Source organism: Drosophila miranda, chromosome XR (genome assembly GCF_003369915.1).
Source record: "Drosophila miranda strain MSH22 chromosome XR, D.miranda_PacBio2.1, whole genome shotgun sequence".
Lineage (NCBI taxonomy): Eukaryota > Metazoa > Arthropoda > Insecta > Diptera > Drosophilidae > Drosophila > Drosophila miranda.
In genome coordinates this window covers 7339948-7364592 of record NC_046674.1, presented here as the reverse complement: position 1 = coordinate 7364592, position 24645 = coordinate 7339948, and the positions used below count along the sequence as shown (strand labels likewise).

The 24645-nt window shown below is 47.9% G+C and overlaps 1 protein-coding gene across 6 annotated transcripts; it reads left to right on the top strand.

Moving 5' to 3' along the window:
* On the top strand, positions 1-24645 carry LOC108152128 (tyrosine-protein kinase Abl). Of its 6 annotated transcripts, none has more exons than XM_033387264.1 (10): positions 1-91; positions 160-1228; positions 14908-14964; positions 16816-17341; positions 17400-17815; positions 17885-18471; positions 18889-19213; positions 19287-19407; positions 19483-19898; positions 21646-24645. In XM_033387264.1, exons 2-10 carry the CDS (start codon positions 859-861, stop codon positions 24348-24350), a joined length of 5523 nt encoding a protein of 1840 aa, XP_033243155.1. In that variant the 5' UTR covers positions 1-91; positions 160-858; the 3' UTR covers positions 24351-24645. The 6 variants fall into 6 exon arrangements, with proteins under 6 accessions (XP_033243155.1, XP_033243159.1, XP_033243154.1 ...); XM_033387268.1 differs by having other exon boundaries at positions 40-1228; positions 21646-23406; positions 23785-24645; XM_033387263.1 differs by having other exon boundaries at positions 40-1228.

The window sequence follows — 24645 nt, the reverse complement described above, 5'->3', positions numbered from 1 at the left end:
ATAGTTTATCAATGGGTCACGCGGTAACACTGCTGCTCGCAAACCCACAATTTTTTTTGTTGGTCGGGTGTGCGGTGTGTGCGGCGCCTGTGTGTGTATAAATTGAAAAATGCATAGATATAGATAAAACGGTGAAAAGTTTGTTATTTTTTGTTCCAGTTATAATATGCCAAATACGATCGGCGGGATATAAACAAGCTGTGTGAAAAGTGGGAGAGCAAGCGACAGGCGGAGGCACCGAAGACAAAAGTGCAGTTTTAGGGCGTGTTTGTAGCCCCCCGTACCCGCACTCGCTCCCGGTCCCCTCCACCCACAGCAGTCTGCGGCTCAGCGGAGATGCAAAAAGCTAAAGCTCCAGCAAACATGCAACAAATTATGCATCTGCTGCACCTTGCCTAACAAATCGAAAGTGGCAGAGAGAGAGAGACAGAGAGAAAAGGTTGGCGTAACATTTCGCAAACTTCCTTCCTTTCGTGTGTCTCCAATTTTTTTGTCTACTCCAAATTGCCAAGTGAAGTAGAAAACGCAGAAAGAGCAGAGAAGAGAGTGGAGAAAGAAAATGCGCAAGTGTGTGTGTGTGTGTAAGCAGCAGAGAGCGAAATAATGAAATGAAATAAAATAAATTCAAGAAAATTCAAAGCAAAGGCAAACGCAAATAATTGATCGCAAGTGTTGGCTGAAGGCAAGAGGAGAGAAAAAAATCACAGTATCCCAAGGTCCAAGGCGGAGCAGAGCAAAAAGAGTGTACAAATTGTTTATTGCTGCGCAAGAGCGATAGCAACGACCCACAACCCACAATCCACCACCCAGCCACAGTAGCAGCAGCAGCAGCAGCCGAGCTCCACCTCCGCTCCTGAAATGGGTGCTCAACAGGGAAAGGAGCGCGGCTCGCATTCGAGCGGTGGGGGCGGTGGTGGCGTTCCCGTCAGTTGCATTGGCCTCTCCAGCAGCAGCAGTCCCGTGGCGTCCGTCTCGCCCCATTGCATCAGTGCTGGCAACAGCAGCAGCGGCGGCGGCGGCGGTCCGTTGGGGGTGGGCTCCACACTGCGTGGCTCGCGCATCAAATCCTCGACGGGTCATGGTCACGGCAGTGGTGGCGGGAGCAGCGGAGTCGGTGGCAGCAGCAGCGGCGGCGGTGGCTCTGGAGGATTATCACAGCGCAGCAATGCCCACAAGGATGCGAGGTGTAATCCCTCCGTGGGACTCAACATATTCACCGAGCACAACGGTAAGTGTCGCTGGGTGGAATCGGGCTATGCATTGGATGCATGTACACACAGACATATGCATGCCTGCGGTAGAAAGAGACAGTTTACATAGGAAGATGAATTAAAAGAAGAACGAACCCCCTGGCACCCAACATTGAAATGCACTTAACCAGTGTATACACACCCCTGAACACACAGATTATTGCATGTAAAATTTACACTGTGCTTAAAACAAAAAAAATCATTCCATTAGGTGTAAATATGTTTCATGTAAATTCTGGGATGCACAGTGAATTATATGTATGTACATATGTATGTGCATAGTACATATCTTGTATATATGCATACAAAATAAGCAGAACACCCCTTCTCCCAGTGATATATTGTTCCATGGTTCATTGTTCATTCTGTGATGCACAGTGTAGTATTCCTTGTACATCAAATGCAGCTACACACCCACACGCACACATCCACACGAACACACACACACTCTCTGGCTCTCACTCTCTTCCTTGCGCTGCTCTGCTCTCCCTGGTCGCCCTGGTCTCCCTGCTCTCCCTGCTGCTTTCCAATTGAGCCAATTTCTTCATTTCATTGCTTCCGATTATCATAGAAGGCGGAATGTGCGTCCGTCTCTCATTAGTGTTGTGTTGTTTTTGCCGGCTAGTTTTAGTTGTTGCTTTGCTTTTGGTTTGCTTTGGGATTTGCTTTTGTTTACAGCAAAGAGAAAAGGGAAGCCGTCGCCGTCATGTCCCGCACGCGTCTCGTGGGCGTCCTCTCCCCCGCCCTCTGCTCGAGTTGATGGAAATGTTGAGTCGGCCGCCGTCTGTTACAGGGCGGTTTGAGCGCCCCCCCCCCCACTGCCTCTGCTTCTCCTTCATCTTTTCCATCATCCTGCTGCAGCACTCTCCACCCTTATCCCTGCCACCCGCACAGTGGTTGAAATTGTGACCTACGCATCCCAATCTCACCCCCGCTGACAGTGGCATTTCCTATATTTACTCCCTCCACCCCTCTACCCCTACACTCTGTGGTTCTTCCTCTCATTTCACGCACTCACGCACATTTTTATTTGCCTCATTTTCGTTTGCTTTTCCTTTTTCTCTTGTCTCATATTTTCGTATTATTTGCTTTGGCAAGTTGCAACATTTCCCTTTTTCCATGTCTCCTGTTTCCGCCCTCTCATCTGTTTCCCCATTTCCTATCCGTTTCTAATAGCTTTTTTATGTCCCTGTCGTCGCCAGCGCCGCTGTTGTCCTACCGCAATGGGGGCTTTCATTGAGTCTTTTGGGTTTTTGGGATTGGGATTCAGGAAAAGTGTTTGTCCGTTTTGATGGTTTGATAATTGAGTGCATTTGGGGGTGGAGAAGATTCCCTAGGTTAGGAATAGCTACATGGATATATGGAATATTCCATGCAGTTTTCCACTCACCTTCTCCCTTTCGATCTCTTCTCGCCCTCTCCTTCTGTGCTCTGTCTGCCTCTTATCTCACTTTCGCTCTGTCTATGAACCAGCTCCTTAAGTAATTTTTAATCAATTAATGTTATTTTTATTATAATTAGTCGCTGTATGCACTCGAGCCTCTACTGATAAGCAGATTTCCATGTAAATATGTATGTTTATAAAAAGCCCAGATTGAGTCATGCATCTCCATATACAATAATGCCAATTCCGCAGAAAATATCGTTAAAACACACACACACACACATACAATAGGAATAACAACATGATGACATTTGCCAGCTTTGTGCGAGAAAATTCCCACAGAAATATCCCAAATTATCAAAATGTACCTAATCCATGAATCCATGTTCGTGCGAGTGTTGGAAGAGTGCGGATAGAGAAGCAGTGCAGCCAGAGGTGCATGTGGGAGCAGGAGGAGAGCAGATGGAATTGGTTTTTTGTTTTGGTGCTGTTTCTTTGTTTGTTCGTGTGTCTGGTCCGCCTGCAAAATGCAATTACGGAATTACAATGTAAAAACTGTGTCTGGGGCTGCCGATTACGGGTTCAAGCCGCCAACAAACAGAAAACAACTACCAAAAACCGAAAGCAGAGACTCACCGCAATTGCTGGCAGCGCCAGGTCGATCTCAGGAGAGAGAGAGAGAGAGAGAGAGTGAGAGAGTGGGACAGGCAGACAGACAGTTGCGGAACTTTACTCCAACTCATTCACACACACACACGCGCCCATAAGGAAAACAGCTAACATGACAATTGACGACACACAGAGAGAGGCACAGCGGACAGAGCGCGGTCAAATGAGAGCTGAACTCTAAGCGTGGCTTGATCACAGTTATTTTTCCCACCCATCGCCCCACCGTGCACTGTGCACACACGCTGTGGGGGGGCGGCAGTTGTAGTTGCAGTTTCTGTTACACGAGACAAATGTAATTTGATACCTTTGGTGGGCGGCAAAAGGATTGTGGGAAAGAACTGGCCGAAGCAAGCTGATGCCTCAATGGAGTTTGCCAATTGCCATTCCATGCACCCCCACCTCCCACCAACACACACAGTCGCAAGTGGACGACAAGAGCGACGTCTCAAAAATAGACTCAAGTGGGAGAGGCAACAACTCCTTTGGACAACGAGACGGCGAGAGACAAAGCGTATATGAAGTGTTGTTTGCTGTCTCGGCCTCACTCCCCCTCTCCCATATACAGTCGCATGGTAATCTGAGCAGCCTTGTTATACCCTTGCCAAGAGTATGATTGTGAACGAATGTGTGTAGCGCACGCAAGGACATAGTGCTCCTAGTTTGAAAGCCCATTCGTGGCACGATCGGAATCTATCACATATGTACATATAAAGTACGTATAGGTCTGCAAGGGTATTTGAAGCTTCGTCATCCTATCTCTCTCTCCCTCTTGTTGGTGTGCGTGTTGGTGTCGGACTCCGGTATTGCTTGACATGCAAGCGGGAAATTATGAGTCGAGGCAAATGAACTCTTCACAAGGCTAATGGGCGGAGTGGAGTAGAGTGGAGGGGGAGGACACAAGGCAAACAGGTGACGCAGCAAGGAATGGAAATTGTTTACTCTTTGGCTATCGCCCCGCCTCCCTTAACAACACCCACCCACACCCAGCAACTCCCATAATGAATAAGTCGCATAAATATTTCTTCAATCATTTTATATGCTCAAACATAATTGTTGCCATAAAGCCACTCGGCGACCGGGTGCGCGTGGCAAAGGGTGAGGGAGGCAGGCGACACATGATGAAGGCGTTGTCTCCATTACCACTTTGTAAGTGCTGTTTCCTTTTCTCTTTCGCCGGCTGCATTGCTATTATTAGCCTTCACCAAAAGGAAATGTGTATCTCTTTATATAAATTTCCCTTACGCTGGCAGAGATGGAAAGTTGAGACAGTGGCTGCGGAGGGGGGAGTCAGCGTAAAGGGATGGAGCCGCCCCCTTTGGCATGACCTTTGACTATGCCTCTGACTCTGAGTCTGATTTCTACTGCAGCACTCAAAGTGCACTCTCATCATCGTGATACTTTGCATGCTATGTTCTCGCTCTCGCTCACACTCGCACTCACAGCCCATTCCATTCGATTCCATTCCGCTCCATCTCTCATTCTCCCTTCCGCAGGCCAAAGGTACATGTGTGTATTCGTGTTGTTGTTGTTGTTCCTGTTTTCGATCAAGCTCGTAAATCCTTTCGTGCTTCATTTTGTTTCGTTTTCTTTTTCGGCCCCTTTGTTGTTGTTGCTGTTTCTCTGCATTGCAATGCGCTTTGATGTTTTATTTTTAGAGCAACGGCAAGACTCCGCCTGCCATTTCCAGTTGTTGTTCTCGCTTCCCCCACCCCACTCTCCCGCATCCCACAACCCGCACTCTCACTCCAGGCCCTTCCACTTGCATGGACTGTCAATCGGATTGGAATAACAGTGTGCTACTCCCAACAGCTGTTCGATGGTTGCTTGCATTTGATTTACAATTGGACAGCTATGAAATCAGATCAGATCAGACAGGGAATTTTTAAGGGAATCTTTATTTCAATTCCGTATTTCCATTAAGAACTTGAGCATTCTTCCCATGAAATTCCCTTTACGATCTGTTTATATCGTTATAGATCATTATAAATCTTACATCGCTATTATTTTGATGTCATTTCCCCATTTAAAATATACATATATTTGTCCATTCTCATTCCCCATTCCCATTCCCAAGTTCCAGACACTAAATCTGTTGATTACCCAACTTTTGTCGCTGCATCTCGAATTTGATGTAATTTTCGTTTTTCCACTTTTCCAATTTCGCATTCCCAGTGGACCGTATAGTGGTGTCCTCCTACGAGAAACCTATTTGCCCGCATTTTTATTTCTGGAGTCTCGCTGTCCGCCCCGCCCCCAGAGGTCTTTCGCCTCATTGAAAATTGTTTGCATAAATTAGCTGACGAAAAAAATAGAGGAAAAAGAAAGAAATTGGGGAGATGGGAAATGGGGAGTGTGGCGTGGTGTGTGGAGAGGAGGAGGAAAACAAACATAATTTGTAAACAGCTGAAAAAGAGACAAGAAAAATATATACATATTTATTTCTGGAAGGGGTGGGGGGGGGGGGATTGGATGGAAAGCAGGGAGATACATATGTATATACATGTCTGAAGTGTAACGGCAACTAATTAGAAGCCAAAAATTCTCCATTCTACCATTTCTCTTTAATTTCTTTTGGTTCTGAATGCCTTTCCAGAGGGGCCTGAAGGAATATGGTAAAGGGTATCCAAAGTTCGTTGCATTATAGTTTTCCTTTTTGCTTCTTTGTTGCGTTGTGATTATTTGAGGTCATAAATATTGACGCCACTTGATTGATGGATACTTGGGGCAAATACAAACACACATGCCCATGCCCATGCACACACGCAGACACTATCTTTATCTTTACCGTTCGATTATGAACATGTCCCTAAGGGCAATCAGAGGGGACGAAGCATTCAACTTAATATATTTATTTATAAATTTTTGTGTTTAATATCAATCCCCAAAAGCAAACATTTGTCCCCTTACCCTGTTGCTGTACCCTGTTGTTCCGTTAGTTTATTAAATTGAGTTTATTGTATTTACCCCTTCTCCTTTCTCTCTGTCTCTGTCTTTCGCTGTTTGTGTGCTAAACAAGTCGACAAGGTCAAATAAATCAGCAATCAACAAACTTTTCACTTCTTTTTATATATTATTTATTATTTATGTTATTATTTATATTTATTGCACAGAAATGCAGTGAAAAAACTGTAAAAAGCATAAAACAGATTCAAAAACAAAGACGAAATCCAATTTTAAACCCGTTTCTGCTCTTGTCTGTTCTTGTCGTTAAGAGTGGTGCAGCGATGATGGGGGGCTCGTGGGGGTGACTGGAATGGTATCCATCAATGAGACAAATATCGCCTACTCGCTCGCACTCACTCAAATGCATGCGCTCAAATCACGTTCGCAATTGCAACTCTTTATGCGGAGAGGTTCAGCGGGTAAGAGAGAGAGAGAGAGAGAGAGAGTGGGTTTGCCAGCATGGCACGTTCACGGCACCTTTGGCTCTCAGATAGACACACACACACACACGAACACACATAGGCAGGCAGATATACAGCACAGAGTGTGAAGAGAGAGAGGGAGGGAGACAATATCTGCAGCAGCTGCAGGCGGCAGCAGGTTGCTCTCTGATTGAAATTGGAGTGGGAAAACAGTTACCAAAGAAGCAGATTAAGAAGAAGCACAAGCACAAGCACAAGAAGCAGGAAGTCCACTCCCAAGGTGTCTTGCTCTCCCTCTCTCCCTGCCACTGCCACTGTCACTTCCCCTTTCCCCTTCCACCCTGCTCACACCTCACGATTTACAGCACTCTGTCTGTCACACCACAATTCACACCTCACTGCAACAACAATCACAGGTGTAGACACTTCAGCCTCGTTTTGCTATACATTTCAATTTCGAATCGATTCCGATTTCGTTTTCTCCCCCTTTTGGCATTGATACTCCACTAATTACGTTTTCCTCGTCTCCCCTGCCCCTCCCCATCCACTTATAAGCGCTAAATTTCACTCATTCTTATCAGTTTTCTCTTCTGGCTAATAGACAGCTCTGAATTTGTTTTTGTTTTGTTTTCTTTTTCTTCTTTTGCACAAAACAAATTAAGAAAATTGCCCCCCCATTTATCGTATGGAAAAAACAAACGAAAAGAAAAGAAAACCATGACAAATGCAGGAGGAGTGCAGAGGAGGAGCAGATCAGAAACCTGTTTGCCTGTTTTTGCCGGTGCGATCAGATCTCAACAAAGAAATAAGTGTTTGTGTGTGCTCTCTTCTGCCCTGGCTGCTCTCTTTCTCCGCTCTCAGCTGACCGGCGGCGCCCGTTTGGTGGTCACTGAACCGCTTTTTAGAGTGCGGTAAAAGGGGGGGTCCCCAAAAAAAGAGTAGCCAAACAAATTTGAGCACACAAATGATCTTTGTATTTCTTTTACACAATTAATGTGAAATTTAATTCATTTAATTGCCTGCCGTGCCGGCATTTTGGCTGTCCCCTGTCCCCGTCCCCCATCCCTGTCCCTGTCCCTGTCTCTGCTGCCTCTCTCTACTCGTGCATTTGTTCTCTCTCTGCACTTTCGTTTCTCCGTTGTACCCTGTGAGAGGAACAGTAAACGAGGGGTATATTTTGTTGGGTATAGATCTATACTACCATAAAAAAAAAAGAGATATTTACCCCGATTAAATAAAGAAATGGGTAATTTTGAGAGGGGGCGTTTGAATATTTCCTTCTCCTCTTCTCAGGTACTGGGTATCCTCTAGTCCTCTCTAGCCTCCATTTGCACGGACCCTGTCTCGGTATTTTGTTTGGCCTTTGTCTGCGACGTCTGTCAATTTTTATGCCGTCTGGTAATATTTAAACGACATCCACATCCGTGGCTGGCTGTCGCCCGTCGCCCGTCGTTCCTCGTGTCATTTCATTTATAGCAATTGCACTTGCTTCCAGGAATCCGGACAGAAAGGAAAAGAACAGAAAGGCAAAGGAAGCGGGCAAAAATGGAAAAGAAAGAGTAACGAATGTACAGAAGGAGGCAGGGCTGGCGGGGCTGGCAGGGCACTGAATCACCAAGAAGTTTCCTTCTATCGCACACTCATTATATTGTATGTACATACATATATTGTACGTACTTCTATGATGATGATGGAATCTGGTTTTGGGCCCTGGGCTTTAAATAGTTTTTCTTCATTGGCGTTTCAATTTTCCAGACTTTGCACCTTTTCTTGGTTGATTTCGCATTCTGTTCGCTCGCCACGTACAACATCTTGATAAGAGGAGCCTCTTTTTCTGGGCAAAGACCCAACTCGATGGCGGAGAAAGAGTGGCGGAGAGTAGAACGGAAGGGGGAGACAAGGTGCGTCTGGAGATGGCTATCTGTCCAGGAAACTTAGCCCTGGGAAAAAGCCGAAACTCTACTCTTACAAATATAATGCAATGGAAATAGAATTTGATTGAAAATTCTCCCTCTGGAAGGTACTCTCGAGTGTACCCCTTTCATTTCGGTTCGTTCAACTTTTGTTAATGCAAAAAAAAAGGGAAAAACAGGTGGGAAAACAACAACTACAAGAGTTTGTGCTAAACTTTCACTTTTTTTCGTTTGATTTTCACGTTTCGTTTTCATTCATTAATCAAAAAATAAACAAATCAAAATTTAAACAACTCCATAAAACGCTGACCAATCACTCCATCCATCCATCCATCCATCAATCAAGCAATCAAAATTTATGAGTGTTTCAACCATTTTACAACTGAAACGCTAAACATTTCTTCGCTTTTCCACACCCCGCTTCACGCTCGAATTGAGCCCGAAAAAAAAGCAAAACAAAAACAAAATAAAAGTGAAAAATAGTTGAAAAGCTGGTTTCTAAAAATAGAAAATCATTTGCTGTGAAAATGGTAATTATGTATATTATCGGTCCGCTAGTGGCAGGGGCAGGGGCAGGGAGGGGTACAAAAAGTGAAAACTTTTGGGTTTTGTGCGTAATTTGTCGGAACAAAAATTGGCTAATTCACAATGCGGTAAGATAATGGAGGATTATGCAAGCCTCCTCTGATCAGCTGTGCGTGGAGGGGGGGGAGAAAGAGGAAGAAATAACCTGTCTCATTGTGGGGAGGGGGGGAGCCCAGCCCTCTCGCTCTCGTTGGAGAGGAAAGTTCTCTCTGGTTACGTTATTTTTTTTTGGTGATTTCTAAGTCATTATATTATCCAACAATTAGCTAAACAAATGGGCGGATATGAGAGGGAGGCGGACAGTGGCACAGGCACAACTGTTTAAAAAGGGGATTTTTCTCACATTACCCCAAAAAAACGCCCTGCCCCCTACCGCCTGCCCCCAAGCCTTTTAAGGTTATGTAAAATTAAGGGAAATGCGACAAAACACAATGACAGACAGAGAGTGAAAGAGAGTGGGTGAGGGAAAACGTAAAACGTAAAACGGGAAATTGTGCGCATTAAAAAGCTTTTAGCCATTAAGATAATCATATTTTGTGTTGGCCAAGAGCCGAGATTACATTGATTGCGTTTGGGGGTGGGTGGGCAGTGGGTGGGCGGGTGTCTATATTATATACACTCAAACGAACTGTAATTACACGCCTGAGAGCAAATGGAACTTTGATCTCTGGATTTTACGATTGTTTTTTTTTTTTTTGTTTTTTTCGGCAGCATTTAATTGAGAAATTACTCGAAAAAATTCCAATGACAAAGGTTAATTCGAGGCGAAGTCTCCCAGGGGTTTCTCTCCCAACCAAAACACGCACACACACACATATCCTCTTCTCTCTACATCTTCTTCTTTTTCTGCCCTCTTCTTTTCTTTTTTCTATTTTCCCACACTTTGAATCTAAAGAACTCTGGAAATTCCAGAGCACATGTATATCTATTACTTCCTCTTCTATGGAGAGAGCTTCGCTTCCCTGCCCTTTCCTTCCCTTCCCTTCCCACAGAGAGCTTTTCTGTTGTTATCTGGGGAAAAACACACAACGTTTTTATGGTCAAATGCTCTTTATCGTCGGCTCAAATTTATTATCTGAAAAATACAAAAATATGCCCACGCAAAATGTTTGAGAATGTTTCAGCCGCAGATAAAAGCATGCAAATGAATAAGCGAAAAAAGTATATAGGAAAAAAGCGTATGACATTGCCTGGCCTGGCCTGGCCTGGCCTGGCCTGGCTATCGAAACAATAAACAATAAGCCATAAAACATAAACAAAAGAAAACAGACAGACCGCCAGACAGAGAGATCCCAAAAAAAAGAAGAAGGAAGAAAAACCCAAAGACAAAACCAACAAAAAACATGAATGAAGAGGCGTGTGGGAATTTGGAATAGAACAAACGCACAGTGAAGCACCGAAAGAAGGACAAAAATGTCATGCGAAAAAAAAAACAATGAAAATTAACTCCACATAAAAGCAGTAGATGCCGCAGATCATATCCTCACTGGAAGAATGTCCATGGTTTTTGTGGCTTTTCTGTTCAAAAACACGTCTTCTGGCCCACTGTGCTCCCCACTGTGCTGGTGTGGAGTGAGTCATTCACTTGACACTCGTCGCATTCACATTCATATTCGCTCCCAGAATCGAATCGAGAATCAGATTCTGACTCTGACCAACGCGTCGTATGCTTATTTCTGTCTCTTCTTTGTTCTGTGCTCCCTCTCTCTCTCTCTTTCTCTGTGTGTGTGTCCCCCCATGCTCCCCACTTTGTGTGGTTTTTCTGTCATTTGCATAGTCACACAAATTGTGCATGCCAATGGTTTTTTTTTTTTGGTTTTGTATTGTTTTCTTTTCTGGTCATCGTCTCGACAATTAAAAGTCAATTTCATTCACCCATAAACAAAACGACTGTGAAGTGTCCCCCTTAGTCACGTGATAATTTATTCGGTGGGATGGGGGTGGACAAGGAGAGGAAATCTCCCTCCCTTGAAAGAGAGGAATGAGAGGAATTGTTGAAAGGATTGCCGGCCCCACTTTTCTGCTCAAAGTAAAGATTTCGATGACAGATATTGTAGTAGATCTCCACAGGGGAGTGGACATCTTGTCTATTATAGCATAGTATGTCCATTATTATATAAAGGGTCCTCTCTTTTATGCAGCTGCCAGCCCCCGGAGGCAAGGACATTGCGGTTGCACATTCAAGTGCTTGTGGGGACCCGGCCCCGGACCCGGATCGATAAAACATTTTGTAAAAAATGTTGCATTTGCCCTTCACCTTTGAGAACAGTGTTTCCCTCTCCCTCTCTCTCTCTCTCTCTCTCTCTCTCTGTATGTCCCCCCGTGGGCACCCTCTTTCGGATGGACGGACGGATGGTTGGATGCTGACATTCAATTAATTTTCCATTTCCCTGCATTCGTGGGGAACTTCATGGGGAAATTCGCGACTGAAGAGGTTTTCATTATTGATTTTTGTTTTACTTTTTTGCATCCTTTGTTCAACTCTCCCTCTCTCTCTCTCGCTCTCTTCTCCGTCTCTACTTGATTTCCCTTAACTTCTTTCGTGGCATATGCTGGCTTCAAAGGGCGGAAAGGAGTGGAAGGTGGAGATCGTCTGCTGCGTCATATGTCACGACGGTGTCACAGTGGGTTGCATGTACTATTCCAAGGTATATGCGGCAGAAGGTAGGCCCAGTGCAGCCACCCTTTCCGCCCTCTCGATCTCTTGGGCCTGCAGCTGTGGCCTTATGGCCTTACTTGTATTCTTGATACCCTGCACACACCCTTATCCTCTCCTACCCCCATCATATCTTTTTTGCCCGTGCCCTGGGGCCCAAGACTAGCCTTGAAGTGCGTTGCGGTGCAGTGCGGGGGGGAATCCTTAGAAAAGTGGTAAAATTGCCTGCGGCTCTTTGTCCGAAGACCGACGACGGACGACCGACGACTCGACCAAGGGTGGATTTTTCTCATTTTCGCCAGAACGAACCCTCGTTCTCGTCCTCGTCCTCGTCGTCGCCCGCACACCACACCCCGTCCGTGCTTGTCCTTTGCCTTTACAAAAGTTTTCTTTTGTTTTCGCATCTTCTTCTCTGCTTCGTTCTCTTTCCGTCTCCCTCTCTTTCATATGCTGCATAGTTTTTTTTTCGCACTTTGTGCCGCTGCCGCCGCCAAGGGGAGGAACTTGATCTCCGAACCGAACCTTGGGGTGGTGCAACCTCCCCCCCCCCCCCCCCCCCCCCCTCCCTGTCTTCTGTTTGGTGCACCTTTTGTCGTCTATGCAAATTCCCAAACCCACAAAAACATAAATTCTTTAACATTTCCGCCTTCGTTTCGACTTTATGGTTTTCGCCTGTCAGTGGCACCAGTTGCTTGGCCTTTCGTGTTCTCTATAGAGATGGCAACAGTAGAGATTGGCAGGGGTAGATAGTACGGTACGTACGGCACAACAAGGGGAACTAAAATAGCTAGATTACCACCGTATGCTGTCACTTGAGATGTGCAAGTGGGTGGAAAGATAAGCTCAAAGGAGGCGGGGTCCTTGTTGGGACCCTGAACTGCAACCCAAACCCAAAGGCAAGCCTTTCTTCTCTTCTCTTCTTTTGTTTGTGGGTTAATTTCTTGATACATAATTTTCAAACTAGTTTTCTCCTAGTTTCCCCGTGCCGGTACCGATGGTGATACTGATGGATGGATTTTTGTGGCCCTAATCGGGCTGTTGTCGGCTTAATGATCTCAAGTTCCGTTCAGAGTTCCGCTTCACAAATTATTGGATCGTTAAAGTTGAACTAAAATGCAGTCGTATGTATATGTATATGTGGGTGCTGTGTGTGTGTGTGTGTCTCGGTCTTGGTAAAATCAAATTGAAAAAGTTCTCGTTGAAATCAAATCCCCCAAAGAGAATATCCCCACCAACGGAAGCCAGAGTAATGACTAATTAAATTTACACCGTAAAAGTTTATTACTGTTGACTGGCCACGCCCCCAACGTCCTACGCCCCACGCCCCGCCCTGCCCTGTCTGCCAGCGAGCCAGCGACGTCTGGGCAAAAGGCCAAAGGCAGAATGTGAATGAAATCCGACAAGTAAAAGGGGGACCAAAAGGGGCACAACAACAGTAGACGAAAAAGAAGAAGAAGAAGAAGACCAAGGCGGCCGTAGACCAAGGTGTATTCCATAAAAGGTGAGGCACTGCACCTACGAGTGGATGCTAATTTGTGAGAGTGCCTTACCTTCCGTTCGATACATGTGTGTGTGTGTGTGAGCGAGGACAACTGCAAAATCCCGTTTCAGGGCATGACACAAAAGCCCTCGAAGTGGAAGAATGAGAAGAAGAAGAGCAGAGAGCGAGAACTAAAATGAGAAAACGTGCTCAAATGCAAAAAAAAACAAAAAAAAAAGAGATCCAAATAGAAAAAAAAAAAAAAAACAAACACACAGATAACAAATGAAATGCATGAATGAACTGCGCGAATGAATGACAAGCGGAGTGCTTGAAATAATGAATGAGCGAATCACACACTCACACACACACACATAGATTATGGGCGGCAGAGTGGCTATTAAATGGACAAGGACAAACCACACCATCGGCCTCAAAAGGATAGGTGGGGGTGTGGGGGGGGGATCAATAGTGCTTGAATTGGCAAATCCGTTACTGTTTGGAGCCAAGGTTACAGCTGAGAGAGGGTGGGGGGTACCTGCCTAGACGAGGCAGCAGTGTATAAGAATGAAAAGCCCTTTATATCCAGATATCTTTAGATAATATGTATAACAAAGTGCTGCCTGTGCTGTGCCTAAATCGATAGCAAGAGAGGGAAAGAGAGAGAGAGAGAGAGAGGGACAAAGATGAGAGTCTGCTGCGTAGCCAGATTTTAATCTATGCTCGCTCAACACACACACACACACACACACTCACCGTTAAGTCTGATGCCTCGAGTGGGTGTGTGTGTGTGGTGTGTAACGTGCTTCCATTCTCCGCCCCTCTCTCCTTCCACTCTTAATCTTCTCTCAGGCGCATTGCTTGCTCCAAATTCCCGCTAATAACCTGCATAAGTAGCCGCTAGATGGCGGATGTGCATAGCTTGAGACGGATTCCATTTTTCCCCTTTCCTTTCCTCTCGTCTCCTCTCCTCTCTCTCTCTCTTTCTCTTTGTGGCATTTTTGTGACTTTAAAGTTCATTGGACTCATTCTAGCGGAAAGCTAAGCTCTTTTTGAGTGGCGAAACATTTCTCAGCCTCTACTGCTTCCTCATTTTTGTCAAATGTCTAGGGGGCGTGTCATCCTATAGATCCCCCCCCCCCCCCATACACCGCACTCTGTCTCTCTGAGAAATTACAGCATTAAAAGCTTGTTTTTATACGAATAAAAAGGGTATTACTCTTCCTCTTGTTCGGGCCAAGACACTAATTGGCCTTTCTGAGGTTTCGACGGCTTTCCAGCTCCCGCGTTTGCCTGTCATCATTCAACTGTAAATAGATCTCTCTCCATCTCTATACTACCCCCCATCCGTATCTATTGGTATTCTCTCCTGTACTTAGATGTAATTTGATTTAATTTGTTGCCTTTGCTTTTTCCCCCCATTTACAATATTTATTTATTTGCGGACCATCATTGTAGTCGTTTGAGAAATCATCATCTGATATCTGATCTATGCATCCACACAGATACAAGCACAGATCACGGATACACGATACACGATCCACGATCCACATGCCGATCTCTCACACACCTCTCTCTGTTTTTCTGTTTCTTCTGTTTCTGCAGGTGGTACGAAGCACAGCTCTTTTCGCGGCCATCCAGGCAAATATCACATGAATTTAGGTAAAAACAACAACAACAACAACAAAAAATACATACATTCCTACCAACAACTACAATACCCATCAACACAATACAAAACACAGAAACAGGCACATAAGTAGTGTCATTCTTAATAATTAAAGGAGGAGGTGGAGGCGGCTCTGAGAGGGTAATTCATGATGGGTTTTGGGTGGATTGATAGTGGGGGAAATGTGCCTCTGCCTCACTTGAGAAATCCCATCGAAAGGGAAGTGGACAATCGTATGGAAAACTAATTACCCGATAAGTAATAAGATCGGATTGAAAATAAAAGATTTTAAAGATTTTCCACGTGGTTTATAGCATCTAACGTTCCTATGGTCTATGATCTATGCTCAACCGATTCCAAGTTAATTTTAGATACATTACTGTATCTATTATTGTAGTACAGCAATCTATGGTTTAATGGGGATACAATTATGCAATGAAAAATCTCTGACTCAAATATTTAATTGCCTGTTGATTGGCTCTGAGTCAATGCCAAAGTATGAACAGATTTTCATACGAATGCCGGCCGCCTCCCCTTCCCCCTTTTCCACGATTCTACGAGTGACTCACATTTCCCCAAAACACACAACGACACGCATCAAAATTTGGATCTTTAAACTACTTGCATATCAAGTGGGGAGGGGTGGGGGCTGGGACAATGGCTAATCCCCCAGCCACAGACCACCGACGACCGACCACCGACCACCATTGGAGAACCGAACATTTCCGCTGTCATCTGTGGTGCTCTGCCCCTCCATCGGGCTCTGCACGTGCACCCTACCTACTTATACTCGTAGTATTATTTGCCATTAATATTTCCTGTCTCGCGCGCATAAATTAACGAATGTGTGATGTTGTTGTGTGTGGTTTTGGGGAATGGGATCGGGAACCGGGAACCCTTCTCAAAAGCGCGAGAGTACATTTCATTATGATTTGGCAGCTCCTGCATCCACCATCCATCCACCATCTCTCTCTCTCTCTCTCTGTCTGTCTGTCTCCGCTCTCCCAGCAGAGTGGCTTCCACTTCCAGTTCCACTTCGGTGTGGAATGGAAATACTCGTAATATAAATTTCAAATAAAAATATGGAGAAATTTACCCAACGAAATGGAATCCAACGGAAGTGTTTGCTTTGGTCAAACGCTGAACAAAGGCCTCAAGAGGTGGGGGAATGTAAATTTTTTTCAATTATTTCAATGGTGCACAGACATCAAAAGGGAAATTCAAAAGAGTGTTGCAGCCACGGGGATACCCTGAAAAGGTTTTTATTCTTTTGATTGAAAAATTTATGATGAAATTAATTTGAACGAATTTTGTAATAATTCAGCGAGCGCATCATGCACAGGACATGTTATTTGTTTTTTCTTTCTTGGGAATTCCCTTTTGAACCGAGACGACAGACCCTTCCATCAAAGAACTCTGGCGAGAAATGCATTCCAAAGATAGCTAAACAGACACGGACATACAGATACAGATACATCTAAAGAGCTGGCACTGTTGGGGGTACGGATACCCAAGTGAAAACCAAGAGTGCGTGGGAGTTGGAAGAACCTTCCCACAATCAAAGTGCCACTGGTGTGGGGAGGGGGGGGGGGGGGATGCCCCACGATTTGTGTAATTTTATGCATAATTTATTTTCTCAATGGAACAAAGAGGGGAGGGGGGGGAGTGCAGAGCGCAGAGTGGAGTGTGGATGGGGCGCACTCCCGCATTCCTAGAGATAGAAACGGGTTTACTACTCCCCTCCGATCGATCGCTGGTTCACTCAACTCAACTCTGATTCCCCGTCTTTCTCTTTCTCTCTCTCTCTTTCTCTTTCTCTCTCTCTGTCTCTTTTTCTTATGCAGAAGCCCTGCTGCAGTCGCGTCCATTACCTCACATTCCGGCCGGGAGCACGGCAGCCTCCCTGCTGGAAAATGCAGCGGAACTGCAGTGCAGCGATTCCGGACTGCAGTGCTCCTCCCTCGGGGGCCACAGTTCGTCGACATCGGTGTTCGAGTCGACGCATCGCTGGACCTCCAAGGAGAATCTGCTGGAGCCGGGGCCGGAGGAGGACGATCCGCAGCTGTTTGTGGCCCTGTACGACTTTCAGGCGGGCGGCGAGAACCAGTTGAGCCTGAAGAAGGGCGAGCAGGTGCGGATCCTTAGCTACAACAAGTCCGGGGAGTGGTGCGAGGCGCACTCGGACTCCGGCAACGTGGGTTGGGTGCCCTCCAACTATGTGACGCCATTGAATTCGCTCGAGAAGCACTCGTGGTACCACGGACCCATCTCCCGCAATGCCGCCGAATATCTCTTGAGTTCGGGCATCAACGGGAGCTTTCTGGTGCGCGAGAGCGAGAGTTCTCCGGGCCAAAGGAGCATCAGTCTAAGGTACGTACTTCGTACCTTCTTGATCGTCCTTCCATCACTAATTCCTCTCCGATCGCAGGTACGAGGGACGCGTCTATCACTATCGCATCTCGGAGGATCCCGATGGCAAGGTGTTTGTCACCCAGGAGGCGAAATTCAACACTCTGGCGGAGCTGGTGCATCATCACAGTGTGCCCCACGAGGGTCATGGCCTGATCACGCCCCTGCTCTATCCGGCGCCCAAGCAGAACAAGCCCACGGTCTTCCCCCTGAGTCCGGAGCCCGACGAGTGGGAGATCTGCCGCACGGACATCATGATGAAGCACAAGCTCGGCGGCGGCCAGTACGGCGAGGTGTACGAGGCCGTGTGGAAGCGCTACGGCAACACGGTGGCCGTCAAGACCCTCAAGGAGGATACCATGGCCCTCAAGGATTTCCTCGAGGAGGCGGCCATCATGAAGGAGATGAAGCACCCGAATCTGGTGCAGCTAATCGGTATGTCCCCCCCTCCCCCCCCGTCCCCACAGCCAGTGGTTCTTACATCTGCTCCGCCTCCCCTTCCAGGTGTGTGCACGCGTGAGCCTCCGTTCTACATCATCACCGAATTCATGTCGCATGGCAATCTGCTGGACTTTCTGCGCTCCGCCGGCCGCGAGACCCTCGATGCCGTGGCCCTGCTCTACATGGCCACACAGATAGCGTCGGGCATGAGCTACCTGGAGTCGCGCAACTACATCCATCGCGATTTGGCGGCCAGAAACTGCCTTGTGGGCGACAATAAGCTGGTGAAGGTGGCGGACTTTGGGCTGGCGCGACTGATGCGCGACGATACGTACACGGCGCACGCGGGCGCCAAGTTCCCGATCAAATGGACTGCCCCCGAGGGACTGGCGTACAACAAGTTCAGCACCAAGTCGGATGTGTGGGCCTTTGGGGTGCTGCTGTGGGAGATAGCCACGTACGGGATGTCCCCCTATCCGGGTATCGATCTGACCGATGTATATCATAAGCTAGAGAAGGGCTATCGCATGGAGCGGCCGCCCGGCTGTCCGCCCGAGGTGTACGATCTGATGCGCCAGTGCTGGCAGTGGGATGCCGCCGACAGGCCCACATTCAAGAGCATACACCATGCGCTGGAGCATATGTTTCAGGTGGGTGACGTCGAGGTGTGGGATGATGATTATGCAGATGATGATGATGATTATGAAGATGAAGGCGAAGGCGAAGAGGAGCAGAACAATGTCCATTACGATCAAGATGAAGATAATGACGATGATGATGATGATGATGATGAGAGCAACTACGATGGCGACGATGACGATGATCATCCTCGTCGGCACAGGAGCCACCGCCGCCGCTGCCACAACAACGTGGTAACGACGACGACGGGGCATCATAGAGGCCCTAGGGGCCATCATCATCTCGCGGATGGCAACGTGGACGTTGAGCTTTGATCGCAATGCGTGGCCGCGGCTCTCCGCGATCATCGTCAGCAGGCAACAATCAAAAGTAGTGATAGCAATAATGACCCACACGGTGCACATCTCTCCTTCTCCGCTCCTCCGCAGGAATCGTCCATCACCGAAGCGGTCGAGAAACAGCTAAACGCCAGCAGCAGCAGCAGCTCCCACAACAACCCCAGCAGCAGCGGCGGCGGCGGCGGTGGCGGCAGCAACACCACATCGGGCATAGTAGTCGGCGGGGCCAGTGGCACACAGTCAGCGGCCAGCGGTGCATCCTCATCGGCCTCGCTCAGCCTCACCCCACAAATGGGGAAGAAGGGCCTGCCAGCGGCCTCCTCCCAGTGCCAGTCATCGTCTTCCCTCATGCCAAATGCCCATCAGCAGCAGCAGCAGCACGATCAGCAGCAGCAGGCCAGTACGCCCATGTCAGGTGAGTGGAGTGTGAAGAGTGGAGAACAGAGTGCGGCATCATCTAAACTAATCTCGTAATATTTGGCATACAGAAACCGGATCCACTTCCACAAAGCTGAGCACCTTCTCCAGCCAGGGCAAGGGCAATGTACAGATGCGACGCACCACCAATAAGCAGGGCAAACAGGCGCCAGCACCACCCAAGCGAACCAGGTAGGCAATTTTCTACAGAAGGGAGCAGAAGGCACTTCGTTTCTAGGTATTAATGTAATCCTTTCGTGTTTGCAGTCTGCTTTCTAGCAGTCGGGACTCAACATATCGCGAGGAGGATCCGATCAACGCCAGTGGTGGCGGCGGCGGCGGCACCAATCAACGGTGCAACTTTATCGATGACCTCAATACGAATGGTATAAACACAAGCACAAAATTCAATCGAAATTGCAGCTATTTCAGCCAGACCCTCAGTAGAAATTTCAAGACCCAAATTCCAATCCACCAACAACAACAACAACAACAACAACAATACACACCACAACAACAAATACGTACAGCACACGTACAGCCAGTGCAGCAGCAGACCCTGGCACAGAAACAAGCACAGCCACTGCCACTGCCACAACAGAAACAACAACAACAACAACAACAGTATTCCATTAAGAAATCGTCCTCCTGCAGTAGTTTCCTTTACGACATCCTATTTCGAGGTATTATTTTGTCAAAACGGAGCCCTCGTCCTGCGAGAGAACTCCCAATTGATCTTCTTTCAAAATTCTATGTTCGTTTATCGGTTTATTGTGTGTTTTATTTGTTGTTTTTTGTTTTTGGTACCTATTATTTTTAATGGATCATCGTTTGTATTGGCTTGAGTTTTGTTTGTTTTTTTTTTTTTTTTGTATGTATTCCATGTGGAAACAATTTTAATATAAATTCCACATGCAGTAAAGTTTATTTTTAATTTTTTAATATTATTTTATATATTTTTCTTTTGAGTTGAGTTTTATAATTTATTTTGGTTTTTATTATGTATTCCATGTGGAAACCATTTTGATACGACTTCTACATGCAATACATGTTCTTTTTTTTATATCACATTAAATTTTAATGTAATTTTCTTTTTTCTTTTGAGTTTTCTATTTACTTCTTCTTTATACCCGATACTCAAAATGAGTATTGGGGTATATTAGATTTGTGGTAAAAGTGGATGTGTGTAACGTCCAGAAGGAATCGTTTCCGACCCCATAAAGTATATATATTCTTGATCAGCATCAATAGCCGAGTCGATTGAGCCCTGTCTGTCTGTCCGTCCGTCCGTCTGTCCGTCCCCTTCAGCGCCTAGTGCTCAAAGACTATAAGAGCTAGAGCAACGATGTTTTGGATCCAGACTTCTGTGATATGTCACTGCTACAAAAATATTTCAAAACTTCGCCCCGCCCACTTCCGCCCCCACAAAGGACGAAAATCTGTTGCATCCACAATATTGCACATTCGAGAAAACTAAAAACGCAGAATCATAGATAATGACCATATCTAACAGATTGCTGAATCTGGATCAGATCAGATCATTTTTATAGCCAACAGAAACAAATCAATTTGCAGTGGCTACGCAGCGCCCGACGTCACGCTCAGACTGATTTTCTGTCTCTCTCGCACGCACTCTTTGTCGTGTCGTTTAATATTAGCGGCGTCTGCCGGAGGAGAGCCGTACTGACTTAGTATCGGGTATAACCGTAGAGTTGCGGTGTCCGCAGCAACTCACAACGTTCCCCCTCGTTTCTTTTGAGTTTTCTATTTACTTCTTTTTTTTAAACATGTATTCCTTGTGGAAACAATTTTAATATGCATTCCACATGCAATAAACTTTTTAATTTAATTTTTTTTGTTAAATAATTTTTGGTTTTTAATTAGTTCTCTTTAAATTGTAAGCTTTTTTCGAATGCTTTATTTTTATATCTGATTCGAGAGCCTCCTCTTTCTAATGTTCAAAGAATGTTCTTTCTGTTCCTTCGTTTTTGGTGCTTGTTAAACGTTTTAACCATAAATTTGTTTTTATTTGTTAACTTTATTCGATGTAATAGCTATTTTGATCCTGAAAAGGTAATTTTCCAACAGAATCTAGACAGATCTGAGGATTCCTTTGAATATCATTTTGTCGTTTCGTTTATTTCGTTCTGTTTTTGGTGTTTTTATGTAGTTTTTGCCCCGCTTGACACAATCACACATACACACACACACACAAACTTATGATCACACACGAAAGAACCAGCCGACTTTGGTCCAGATTAACCCATACTATCCCATACCATCCGTAATATCAATGCAAACCATACTAGCCAGCATCCAGCACCCGGCACGAGCATTCCTTTGACCCACAGACTACTCCCCGCCCGGGAACTAATTTCCATTTTCTGTTCTCTCTCTCTCTTTTTCTCTGTCTCTGTCTATCTCGTGCAGGTCTTGCGCGGGACATCAATAGCCTCACGCAGCGCTACGATTCGGAAACGGATCCGGCAGCAGATCCCGATACGGATGCCACCGGCGACAGTCTGGAGCCGTCGCAAGCCGTCACACCGAACAAGATGCAGCACTCGCTGCACGGCGGAATCGGACCCAGGTCCTCGCAGCACCACAGCTCCTTCAAGCGGCCGACGCCGGTGATGGGCAACCGGGGACTGGAGACTCGCCAGAGCAAGCGTTCCCAGCACCATCCCTCAGTCCCCCCGGCAGCACCCAGGGATCAAATGCAGCAGCAGCAACATCAGCAGCAGCAGCCACTGCCCAACGGCAGCTCTGCACTGGCAGCCCATCCCATCACTGTGGGCGCCCTGGAGGTGATGAATGTGAAGCGCGTCGTGAATCGATACGGCACCCTGCCGAAGGGGGCACGCATCGGGGCCTTTCTCGACAGCCTGGAGGACAGTGGGGGCGAGGCCAGCTCCTCGCCAACGCCCTCGCCTGCTGCCAACGGTCATGCCACGCCGCCGGCCAGGATCCATCCCAGTCCCAAGGCTCCATCGGCGGTGGGCCTGGCCACACCGCCGCCCCAGCAGATGATCCGGAGCAACTCGTCCGGGGGCGTGACCATGCAGAACAATGCGGCGGCCAGTCTGAACAAGCTGCAGCGCCACCGCACCACCACCGAGGTCACTATGATGACGTTCTCCTCGTTCCGGGCCGCCGGCTCCAGCAGTTCCCCCAAGAGGAGTGGCGTGGGCGCTGGCGGTGTGGCAGCACAGCCGCCTGTGCCCCAACCGGCTCTGGCCAATCTAGAGTTTCCGCCACCGCCGCTGGACCTGCCGCCGCCGCCCGAGGAGTTCGAGGCGGTGCCACCGCCGCCGCCGCCAGCGCCCGAGAGCGCCGTCCAGGCCATCCAGCAGCATCTGCACGCCCAGCATTCGAACAACAACGTCTGCAACACAAGCAGCAACAGCAACAACAACAACGACAGCAGCACCCACGACGTAAGCAACACGGCCCCGAGCGTCGAGGAGGCCAGTTCCCGGTTCGGCGTGTCCCTGCGGAAGCGGGAGCCCTCGACAGACTCGTGCAGTTCTCTGGGCACCCCTCCGGACGCAGCACCCGAGAAGAACCTCATGATGAAGGAGAAACTGATCACGGAGATCAAGGCGGCGGGCGGCAAGGAGTCGCCAGTGAGCCCACACCTGGCCAACGGATCAGTAATGTCAGCAGTATCATCAGTGCATCCCGTGGATCCCGTCTCCCTGCTGGTCACTGAGCTGGCGGAGAGCATGAATCTCCCCAAGCAGAAGATGACGAATGGCAATGCCACTGCCACCGCCTCTGCCTCTGCCGCTACCACTGCAGGAGCTCCTCCAGCTGGATTCAAGGCTCAGTTGAAGAAGGTGGAGCCCAAGAAGATGACGACGCCGATAGCCAAGGCAGAGCCCACCTCCAACATCATTGACTTCAAGGCCCATCTGCGGCGAGTGGACAAGGCGGAGCAGCAGCAGCAGCAGCTGCAGCAGGAAAAGCCTCCTGCTCCCGGTGCCGGTATCCAGCAGCAGGCAGTGGCCAACAATGCCAATGGCACCCTGAGCCGCAGCAAGGACGACAATAAGAAGTTCTCCCACTCACAGGCCATGCAAAAGACTGAAATCAAAATCGATGTGACCAACTCCAACGTGGAGATGGAGACGGGAACGGGATCGGGATCGGGCGACAGCGGCGGGGATCTTGGCAAGCGACGGAGCACAGGTAGTATTAATAGCTTAAAGAAACTGTGGGAGCAGCAGCCCCAGCCCCAGGCTCAAGGGCAGGCACAGGCACAGGCCCAACCTCCCGACTATGCCAGTAGCGCGATCATCCAGCAGCCGTCACTTAATGGCGGCTCCTCCACATCCACCACATCCCAGCTATCGCCCAAATACGGGCTCAAAGCAATTCCCATGGCCAATAGGCCAGGCAATAGGCCGCCGCCGGCTGCCCCACCACCACCGCCCCCAACCAACAGCACGACCACCACCACAGCCACAGCCACAGCCACAGCCACAGCCACTGGCATCAGGGTGCAGCCACAGCCATTAGCATCCAGCAGCTCAATAAAAACCTCTCATTCCACGCAACTCTTCACAGATGACGCCAGCGAGGAGTCGTCGGGCCAGCAGCAGCCGGAGGGACTAGGCCACACGGCACCAGAGAATATGACACAGTCGCTCTACGTCCAGAACGTCCAGAACGAGCTGCAGGGCAGCAAGCAGTCGCAGTCGCAGCCGCAACAGAAGCCCGCTGTGCCGCACAAGCCCACCAAGCTGACCATATACGCCACGCCGATAGCCAAGCTGGCGACGGACAATGGCTCCACCACGGGCAACTCCACGCAGATATCGAGGGAGAGCATCCTGGAGCTGGTGGGCCTGCTGGATGGCTCCCTAAAGCATCCAGTAAACGCCATCTCCGCCTCGCAATGGCTCCAGCTGAGCGACAAGCTCAACATCCTGCAGAACTCGTGCGTAATTTTTGCGGAGAACGAATCCATGCCGCCGCACTCCAAGTTCCACTTCCGGGAGCTGGTGACCCGCGTGGAGACGCAGTCGCAGAACCTGCGCTCCGCCGGCAGCAAGAACATGCAGGACAACGAGCGCCTGCTCCTGGAGGTGGGACAGTCGCTCAAGCAGATCTCCAATGCGCTGAATAGGTAAATGATAAGAACGGGGATGGATGCGCACGCGCACGAGCACCAGCCGGCCATCTGGTTGGATGCCGAGGGCAACTTTATCAAGCGAAAGTGACACGGGACACGACACTGGAGAGAACCAACCAACCAAGGAAACCAAACAACCATCCATCCATCCATCCCCATCCCGGGACGGAGCCATCAGCAACATCACATCTTGGCTCAACACAACGAAGCGGAAGCAGGAAACGAAACTTCAAGCCCAGCGAAGAAGAGAAGGATCAAAGGAAGTTGATAGATAAAGGACAACTACAGCATTA